This window comes from Macrotis lagotis, chromosome 1 (assembly GCF_037893015.1).
Source record: "Macrotis lagotis isolate mMagLag1 chromosome 1, bilby.v1.9.chrom.fasta, whole genome shotgun sequence".
NCBI lineage: Eukaryota > Metazoa > Chordata > Mammalia > Peramelemorphia > Peramelidae > Macrotis > Macrotis lagotis.
The window spans coordinates 920,611,131-920,622,529 of record NC_133658.1 but is presented as its reverse complement, the minus strand read 5'-3'; the positions used below and the strand labels follow the sequence as shown (position 1 = coordinate 920,622,529).

Below are 11,399 nucleotides of genomic sequence, written 5' to 3'. Positions count from 1 at the left end.
GCATTTGATTTTGGAGTCAAAAAGAAATTACTAACATTCGTTAATTAGGCTGGATGACAGAATCAAGTATTTCACTTTATGTAAGTTACTTTAATGACTAAATAGAAGATAGATTTAAGTGTGGAGCAGATTGAGAGGTCCAACATTTTGCCTCCTTATATTTCTCCCAGAAGTACCTGTCTCTGTAATTACCAGGAATTACCACCATCACTGAGAAGAGGTTTTCCAGCTCATGAGTCTCCTAAGGGCAGCTTTGATGTCCTTATTTCTTAGTGTATAGATAAAGGGGTTCAACATGGGGGTGACCACAGCATAGAAAGTTGAAACAACTGTGCTTTTCCATGAAGTGTTGGTAAATGAAGAGGTCAAATATACTCCAAATACTGTGCCATAAAATAAAGAAACAGCACAGAAGTGAGATCCACAAGTAGAAAATGCTTTATACTTACCCTGAGCAGATGGGATTTTTATAATGGAAGAACAAATCTGAATATAAGAGGAAAGGATCCCCATGAGAGGGATCACACCCAGCAGCCCAGAAATAACATATAACATGATATAATTGATGAGAGTGTCAGAACAAGAAAGCTTCATAATCTCAGGAAGATCACAAAAGAAGTGCTGAATGAGATGGTTTGCACAAAAGGAGAGGCGTGTTACCAATAGGCTGTGAATAAAGGCAACTAGTAATGCCAGTGACCAGCACAGTATTACTAGAAAGCCACAGAACCAATAGCTCATCATTACTGCATAGCGTAGAGGGTGACATATAGCCACAAAACGATCATAGGCCATTGCAGTGAGGAGGAAATTATCCAACCCAGCAAAAAATAGGAAGAAGAACATCTGGGTGAGACAGTCAGCATAAGGGATGGCCTTGTTTAATGTCCAGAAGCTCACCAACATCTTTGGGACTGTGGTGGTCACCAAACAGGTATCCACAAAAGACAAATTGGAAAGAAAGAAGTACATGGGGGTTTGGAGATGAGAGTCACTGCCAATCGCCAATATGATGAGCAGGTTTCCAACCATTGTGACCAAATATATGCTCAAGAACAAACCAAAAAGGGGTCCTTCCTGATCTGGATTCTCAGAAAATAGCAGGAGGACGAATTCATTAAATTTTGTTTGGTTTTCTGGTACCATGAGGCTGGCTTTTTTCCTGGGAAAGGGAAATGAGAACATGGTATGAAACACTTTTATCTTTGTATATCAAAGGACAAACTCTAACTCTCACTTGACTAACAGGATTTCTACTTCTTGTCCCTTTTTCTGCCAAAGATTATCTTTGTGGTTTTGAAAAATCACTCTTTCCATATTCCAACTAAATGAATGAGAAAGAATTTAGAACTAATATTCTCTTAGCTTGATTCTCTTTCTGAAACTCCATGAAATGCCATCTGAGATTTACTTTACACATCAGAGTATAGAGCAGCATGATTAAAAAAGAAGAAATATCGTGGACATTGCAGGAGTATTCACACAGATAATAGCAGAGAGATAGAGGATAGTTATTTGGTCTGACTAGAAGTATTTGGGCTTTATAGCCTTTAACTGAAATCATAAAACTAAATAGAAATAGATGTGATCTTATAGGACATGAAGAGCAAATGTAAATCTGACAGAAAATCTAGGCAGAATAATATCCCTAGCGAGTAAGCATCTAATCGTATTCTTAACAGTCCATATAAAGGAAAGTTCTTATCTTTCTTACATAATCCATTTCATTCTGAGTTTGCTCTCACCACTTTTGTTGGGCTAAAATATGACTTTTCAAGTTCTGTCCAATGCTTTCATTCTACTTTTTGAGATATTGAGAACAAATTCCTTTTCTATCCCCCATAAGATTTCTTTAAAGATGTGAAGGGAGTAAATTCATATTATGTAGGTTTTCTCTCCTTAACTCAAGTAATTCTAATTGCTTCTACTGATTCTAATTAGGCCCTTCACCATCCTATATCATTTAGGTTGCATCCTGTATAAATTATCAATGTTTTTCTAAATTGTAGTACTCAAAATTTTAGATGAGGTCAGTTTGTTATCAAAGACAATGGGATGATCATCTCCATCTTATTGGTAGCTAAATTTCTTTCAATATAGGTTACGTGTTTTTTAATATTCTTTTCTCTGTCATATCTCTTCAGATTTGCAGGGAGTTTAGAATCCACTGGAAACTTCATCATTTTCCAAAGAATATTGGTCATTGGTTTTAGAGAAAATGTTCTGTGAGGCTTCTGTGCTTTTCATTTTCTTGTATAATGTAACTATACATAGCTGATAGTAGATAAGATTATCCTTCACTTATTTGATAATCCTGTCTTGATAAGGCTACACTGTGATCAGCTAGAGCTCTATATATGAAAGGGTCCCTCTTTGAGACTGCTTTAACATCTTGGATAGTATTTTAGGATTTCAAGGCAATAACCCCTTCCAGTTCTCAATCCTATTCTCCTGCCCAATGTAACACAGAAATTTTAATTTTATTCATTTCAGCTCATGTATGTTTTAATCCTCTTCTTTATGATGCATTAAGTTATTTAAAATGACAAAATCATAGTTGGACTATGTATTCAGGTTTAAATGAGACTAGGGAGTCTACAAAGGTGTTTATTGAGAGAATGGAGTCTGGTTTGGAATTTTTAGGTAGAGGGAACAACTTCAAATAATTACAGGGCTATCTGGAGGGTCCTTAATATTAACAGAAAAGTCAGCAATGATCTGAGTGAAAGAGACAAAATTTCTAGAAGATTCATTCCTCTGAAAATTCCACAAGCACTGAACCTGAGAATTAAAAGCACATAATGAGGGGTGACCAGGTGGCACATTGGATAGAGCACTGGTCCTGGATTCCAGAGGACCTGAGTTCAAATCTGACCTCAGACACTTAAGAGTTACCTAGCTGTGTGGCCTTAGGGAAGTCACTTAACATCATAGCCTTACAAAAAAACAAACAACAAAAAAAAAGAAAAAGCACATATTGAACTTTTTCACCATGATTAGACAGCGAGTAAATATTTAATAACCATTTTCCTTGTGTCAAACATCATTGTTCTTAGAGTTAGGAATACAAATTCTAAAGATTAGGGAGGGGAAGGTTCCAGTTCAAATCAAGGGTAACATTGCATAGAGACTCAGATGCACAGATAGGAGGAGAATAAAGAGTGACATACTGGAACTCTTGTCCAAAATGTGGAATTCCCTGAAGTAACTCACTAAGAGAAAAAGGAAAATGGTGTGGGGAATGATGTCTGATGGTGATTAGGCCCCAGGTCCTATTTCATGCCTGGAATTCATTGAGTGTGAAAGAGTAGGGAAATGATAAATGAGTTTTTAACACATGAGAATTCCTTTTCCTACTGTTCCTTGAAGATCTCCCATGAGAAGAAACTCACCACCTCCTGACAGAACCAAGTACACATTTGGAAAGATTTAATTTAAGAAGTTTATTGGTTTCTTTGTGTCCTAAGATCTAATCTACATGTGTCTTTATTTCCATGTCTTCTCTAGGCTACAGAAGATATGTCATTTCTCTTGTTAGCCCTTCAAACATTCCAAAATAGCTACCAAAAAAAAAAGTAGGAGAACAATATATATCTATTTTAAGCAGATAAGTGAAAAGCCCAAAGAGAGCGTACTCGGAGAGTTAAAGAAAAGGGGTTTATTCCTCACTTGGCAGTGGTAGTGTTAGTAGTAGCCAGAATGGACATCATGGAATTGAAAGCTGTCAGGAGAGAAGAATGCCCAGAAAGAATATGAAGCCTAATTTGAAGGACCTATGTACTCAATCATACTTAGCTTATACTCTAATAAGATACTCACCTTTTCCGACATGTGTTGGATTTATTCTGGGGCTATTATGCTAACCCAACACAACGACAAATTGGTTGTATAGAGTTCAACAACTATTTTCCCTTCAACCTTCTAGGATGTAGCCATGCCGTGTTAGGGAATGGTTTTCTACTATTCAAATTCTTTTCTAATTCAGATACTTTCTAATATTCATAGACTTTTAAACTTCTACTATTGTGCTTCTTCTTTTGATAATTGTTTTAATATCAGTGAGACAGACAATTGATTTCCATAATACAATGTGTGGATAATATAATGCTTGCCTAATGAAGATTTTAAAAAAGTTATTGATATGCACTCCTTTCAGAGAACATCCAGGTGAAAATAGAGTCAAACTTGTATTTATTACAAAGGTGTATATGTGAAAGTCACTGCTTTGCAGGGCTTTTCTCCCTTTCATAGAGCCCTCATGAAATTTCTCCTAAGTCTAGGGTCATTTATGACTTGCTTTTATAACATCCCTTCACTGTAATTATTAGGTAGGTTTTCCTTTATTCATGGATAAATATTTTACTTTTCATTCTCCATGCATTTTATCTACACTTGATCTCTGAGTTCTAGCAATAACCACCTAAGCTTTTTCATTACAACCCTTCAGATGCCTGAACACAGTTATAACACCCTTCACACATCATGACATTACTTAACTAATCTTACCTGTTGCTTAAAACCCTTCTAACTTTTATTTTAAAAGCTCTCTCTCTTTTTCCCTTCTTCAAAACTCAACTGTCTCCACATTCTTTGAGCATATAAATATAGTCATTAATTAATTGACAATGCATCAGCCTCTAGCTCATAATATGGTTGAACTTTAAAACACTAAATGACCTAATACAAAATACCTGGTTCATCTGAAGCACTGTATCTCTAAAAAATACTGAATACATTTGCTTTGTTAATTTTTGTCTCTGTTATAAACACCCTCAGCAAAAGAATAAGAATGCATAAGAATAGGAATAGGACTAAAAGATGAAAAGGAAGACAGGATCAGAAAAGTGAAAGATAAATATAATAGATTGAGAAATAATGGGATTAGAATTTCCTATCATCTGTGTCTGTCGTCTGTCAGAAACAAAAAAAGAGGGAAAAAAATAAACCAGACCAAATGCATAAGGGGGATAAGAGATGACAAAAGCCATAGCAATTAGATTAGGATGGCAGTGTAATAATAGTTACTGGCGATATCTGTCAAAGAAATACCTGCCTGTAATGATTTAAGGAAATCTGAGGAATACACATTGACATTGTAGTAATAGCTCATACTTCAGTAAAAAAAAAAAAAAAAAAAAAAAAAAAAACTCAGCCTACAGTGATAGTCAAAGATCTGTAGATACAGGTAATTATAGAAGATGACTACAGTTTATGAAAAGGGTCTTTTTAGAACCCACTAATATGTATCTGGAAGCAGGGACACAACCACTCAACTTTTACTAGGATTCCAATTGGTGTCTGGTTAAAGATCGTCATATTGTTTGGTTTATACTTGGTCTAGTTAGGTTGTACATGAATAGATTCATAGCTCTTCTATTATTACAAAAATACAAATTCATTTTATCAAAATGATTTTAAGGTCACCAGAATTCCCACAAACATGATCATCTGACTTTCAAAAGAACATGATGGGGGCAGCTAGGTGGCACAGTGGATAGAGCACCGCCCCTGGAGTCAGGAGTACCTGAGTTCAAATCTGGTCTCAGACACTTAATTGTTATCTAGCTGTGTGTCCTTGGCCAAGTCACTTAACCCCATTTTCCTTGCAAAGAAAAAAGAACATTATAAAGTTAATAGGAATTTGTAATGTCTATTTTGTGATTCATTGCCCCCCAAATTATATATCATGAAACAATTCTAAATAATCGCTAAAATGAAGCATGATCCTGACTCAGAATATAAGATTTCTTCTACTCGCCTTTGTTTCCTCCCTACTTGGACTATAGATATACTCTGAACTTTCAAGTAAACCCTTTAGTGAATTAAGTTTTCTTGATCTTTCACCTGGATGCTGCTATGATTTGAGCTTTTTTGACTTTGGGAGGCTCCTTGAGTTTCCAAACAACAACTGACCCTCTTTTCCCTTATTTAAGTCCATCTTCCCCTCACTGCTTTCCCAAAACTTCCCACCTCCAATCACTTACTGAACATCACCAAAGACATAGGCTTAGTTCACTGTATCTGAGTATTGGAAAGGATGACAGGAAGGTAGAAACTCTGGTTCCCAGAAAGAGTGGAGATGTTCAGGCTATAGCTCTGGGAGGCACAATCTGAATTTCTCCTGGTCTGAGATGACTGATATATGGTCTTAGGGAGTAAAGCAATGTATTTAACATTTCCGTTGCATGAGAGTTTCTATCCCCCAAACTCGTCATTAGGCACTCTATTTTAATTGTATTTACAATTCCTGCCTCTTGTTCCCTTGGGGACAGAAATTTTGGCAGAAGATTTCCTAAGAGTGAGAGCTGGCCAATATTTCCTGAGAAGTTACCAAACTCTGGGGACCTCAAGCAAGAAAGGACCTCAGAGGTTTTTCAGGCCAATATGAATCATCTATTTTCTTTTCCATAAAGAATTCGCTTCTCTGGGCATTGCATTTTTCTCTTCTAGTGTTGTAACTGCAAGGAAAAGTTTGTTTCTGCTGAACCAAAGATGTTTTCTGTATAGAGTAACTATTTCATTCTTACTCTCTCTTTTGGGCTCAAGTAGAATAAGTCCAATTACTCTTCCACAGGAGATAATTTCAAACTCACGATTTCAGTCATCATCTAGATGTTTAATCTCCAGAGCAATATCTCCACATCCTTTAATGGGTACTTATTTGTTTTGCATATTATATATTGCCTTCTCCACCTCTTGCATATGAAATTAATTTTTGAAACCTACATTAAAAACTGGAATTTACTCTTATTAAATTTCATCCTATTAGATTTGTTTCTTTAATATAGCCTTTAAAAGTCATTTAAAATGATATCAATTTTTGAGGCTGCAGGTGGTTTAGGGAATAGAGAATCGGCCCTGGAGTCACGACATCCTGAGATCAAATGTATCCTCAGTTCTAGGTATGTGATCTTGGACAATTCACAATCCCATTGCCTTGCAAAAAAGAAAAAGAAAAAATATCTCATCAATATTTTGTTAATGATTCAACATCAAGCTTCAACTCAACTAATGAAACTGGCTGAAAAGATTCTTTTATTTATTCGTTCATTCATTTATTTATTTGTTTTATTTTATTTATTTGTAAATTCTGTGCTGGTTATTTAGATATTTGTCTTTTTTAATAACTGAAAAGAAACACAAAATAGGTCACACCCAAAGAGTGTATATAACTGGTTAAAGAATGTTTGTTTATAGAGTCATCAATTGTATGTCATTCAATTGTACGATATCATTCATATCAGAGTACTGACGTACAATTGATGACTCTATAAACAAATTTATTTCAATAGGTAAAGCATTATCAATATTTTAGTAATTTCAAGTTCTCTTTGAGAACAATATTCTGTAGAGGAAATAGTGCTTGTTTTTTTATTAGGAAGTGTGGATTTTAAATATTGTCTTTGATAAATACTAGCTTTGTATTACTGTGCACATCAATCTATCATGTTCTCAATGTCTGAATCTAAAAATACACATTATTTAGACTATCAGTTTCAAATACACACACACATACATACACACACACACACATATATATATATATATATATATATATATATATATATATACAGAGAGGGAGAGAGAGAGAGTGAGAGAGAGAGAGAGAGAGAGAGAGAGAGAGAGAGAGAGAGAGAGAGAGATTTACTGTTATATTTTGCCTTATAATTGTTACATTGTTTAAGACAGAAATACTTGAATTGGATAATTGCCCACAGATAGAATGTTAGGGCATGGAGCAAAATCTATTATGCTTCAGTTCCATTTACAAAAAAGCAGGGATAGCTTTCCTTATTCCACACAACGAAAAGGCCAAGATAGTCCTAGTTTAAAGAGTTGAGGAAGTAAACTACATCTTAGTGAAAGATATTCTAGGCCATGGGGCAATATCTAAACTAGACATACATGTACAGTTTCTAAGCATGCAAATTTTCAAGATGATAAATAATTTTCTTTCCAGCTTGTCTTTCCCTTTTTGAAACGACAATACATGTAGCATAACTATTAATTTCTCTTTTGCTTTTTATTAAATCATTTGCATATCTGCCTAGAACAGAATTTTTAAAAAATCCCATTTTTGGAAATTAGGTTTATTAATCTAAAGTACACATCATTTTTATTTTTAATTGATATTTTATTTTTCCAAATACATGTTATAAATTTTTTTAACATTCATCCATATGCATATTTTTATTATTAGGTTACATGATTTCCTTTTACACTTCCTTCCCAGCCCTCTCCCCTTGACAAGAAAAAAGTTTGGTGAATTTTCTACATACACATTAATGTTAAATTACTCATTTTTCTGCATGAGGAATTAAAATTAAGTGAAAGAAGTACATAAGAGATATTTTTTAAAAACTGAATGTTGTGTTCATCAGATTTTGAAGGACTTTTTTGTTTGTTTTGCTTTGTTTATCTTCTTCTGGATGGGGATAACATTGTCCATAGCCAGTCTAATAAGGTTGCCCTAGTTCTCTGAACTGCTGAGAGATGTTGCATTCTTCCAGATTGCTCAATTGACAATGTTTTTGATAATATGTTGAAGGTTCTGCTCCCTTTGTTTAGCAACAGATTCTGTATTTCATTGTTCTCTAGAGTCAGATCATTTATTGTTTATTATAGAATACTTGTATTCAATAATATTCAAATACCATAACTCTTCAACTGTTCCCCAATTGATGGGCATCCCCTGAATTTCCAATTCTTTGCCAATATGGAAAGAGCTCTTATGAATATTTTGGGACATGTGGGAAATCTCCTATTTTATATGATTTACTGTGGATATAAACTTAAGATCAGAATTGCTAGGTCAAATGGTATGAACAGATTTATTGCTCTCTGTGCATAGTTCCATATTGTTTTCCAGAAGGGTTGGATCAGTTCACAACTCCACTAGTAATGTGTTAAAGTTCTAATCCTCACATGATCTCTCCAACATTAATCATTTTTCCTTTTTGTCATCTTAGTCAATTTGATAAGTGTAAGGTGATACAGCAAAGTTGTTTTAATCTGCATTTCTCTAATCAATAATTATTTGAAGCATGTTTTCATGAGATTATATATATATATGTAAATATCTTTAATTTCTTCATTTGAAAACTGACTATTCAAATTCTTTGAGCATTTATCAGTTGAGGATTAGTTGCAAACTTATAAATTTGTTGCAATTCTCTATATATTTTAGATATGAGGCCTTAATGAGAACCTCTAGCTATGAATATTATTTACCAGAATTCAGTTTCCCTCTAATTTTAGTACCATTGATTGTATTAGTGCAAAAACTTTTTAAATTTAATATCATTCATTTAATTTATCAGCATTCATCTAATTTAATATCATTTATTTTTCAATTTTAGTATATTCTATTTCTTGTATGGTCATAAGTTTCTTCCCTTTCCATAAATCTAAGAGGTATCTCCTTGTCTATTAATTTATCTATTGTGTGATACTTTATGTCTAAATCCATTGGCCATTTGATCTTCTTTTGATATGGCATGTGAGATGTGTGTCTATGTCTAGTTTTACTGAACTATTTTCCAGTTTTCCTTAAAAATTGTCAAATATTAATTTCTTTTCCCAGAGACTAATGTTTTTGGTCTGTCAAACAATAGATTACTTAAGTCCTTAACTACTATTTCTTTTGAAGATTTCCTAATCCAAAGATCTATTGCTCTATTTCTTAATCAGTACCAGGCATTTTTGTTGATTGCCATTATAAAATCGTATAGATTTAGATCTGGTAGAGCTAGACCAACTTCCTTTACATGAATTTTTCACCAGTTCCCTTGATATTCTGGACCTTTTGTTGCTCCAGATGAATTTTATTTCTATTTTTTTCTAGCTCAGTAAAATAATCAACTGTCAGTTTAATTTATAATGCACTGAATAAGTAATTTAATTTGTTTAAAATTTTTATTTTTGTTATATTACCTTGACCTAATCATGAGCATTTGACATCTTTCTAATTATTTAGATATGATTTTATTTTGCTGAGAAGTGCTTTGTAATCACTTTCATGCATTTTCTGGGTTTGCCTTGGAAGGTTTATTCCCGAGTATTTAATGTTGTCGACAAATAATTTATTTTTGTTTGTTTTTTGTGAGGTAATGGGATAAAGTGACTTTCCCACAATCACCCAGGTATCTAATTTTCAGTATGTGAGGTCAAATTTTAATTCATGACCAGTGAGTTCACCTGGCCATCTAACTGCCACTGCCTACTTTACATTAAATTAAGTTTCTTTTTTCTATCACTAACTCTTAGTCTTTGTTGCTCATTATGAAATGTTAATGATTGTTGTGGATTTATTTTATACCCTGTTACTTTGTTGATTGATTCAAGCAGTTTTTTTAAATGACTTTCTTGGCTTCTATTAGTATACTATCATATCATTTTTAAAGAGTGAAAACTTTCTTTCCTCATTGCCAATTCTGAATCCTTCAATTCCTTTTTCTTCTCATTGCTAAAACAAACATTTTAATACTATATTGAATAGTAATGGTTTTCTTTATTTTTATTACTCACACTATGTTATTTAAACTCTCTAACCTTCAGTATAATAATGACTCAAAATAATATTACACCTAGAAAACTTTTTGCAAAATTTAAGTGTTATTCAAACATTCTTTTCTCTTTATTTAAAGATAATTCTCTTGAATAATATTTTGCTTCTCATGGAATTGTTAATCACTAGATTTTTCAGCATAGTTTTCCCAAAGATTTTATTTTTGCATTATTTCCATTAGTAGTTTATTTTATGTATCCAGAAGTTCTGCATAATTTTCCCTGTATTATTTTTATCATTATTATATTCGGACTTTTGTTCTTGTTTTTTTTTTGTTTTGGGGGCTCTGTAATCCTTTTTTTTTCAATGTCAGAAGACAAATATAATTTATTGTTAAATTAATAAGTGAATTCTTAATAAATTATTTGTATTCTTTAATTAAAATTTAAGAATTATGACCAGCGTCCCAAAAACAGAAACTTCATCCTTTCCTATATTATTCTCAGAAAGAAAAAAATTTTCAATGACAAATAGTACAGATAAGCTGCATTGATGCCACTAGGGTTTTTTTTTTAATCTTCAGTACATTTCTGTGATTTTTTATTAAAGTTAGTAAAGTGGATTTCTGATACTATATTTCTATATATTTGCTCCAATTTTTAAAGAATGTTTTCTAATGTTCATTGTATTTTAATTTTTTATTAAAAGTTGGATATTAAATCAATTATTTTCTATTTTCATTCCCCAATTCTTTGCCTTCTTCTCTTCCACAGACCCAAATCCAGTGAGAAGGAAAGGAAAAAATATTATAAATATTTTGAGTCATAAAACACAGTGAGATATATGTTATGTAGACATTACTCAAATTTACCTTATATCCCTTCTAACTGAA

The 11,399-nt window shown here is 33.0% G+C and overlaps 1 protein-coding gene across 1 annotated transcript; it reads right to left on the bottom strand.

The window, feature by feature from the left end:
- Positions 1–207: 207 nt before the first annotated feature.
- On the bottom strand, positions 208–1,185 carry LOC141492637 (olfactory receptor 7D4-like). The gene has a single exon (XM_074193137.1). The coding sequence runs from the start codon at positions 1,183–1,185 to the stop codon at positions 208–210; it is 978 nt and encodes a 325-aa protein (XP_074049238.1).
- Positions 1,186–11,399: the final 10,214 nt, after the last annotated feature.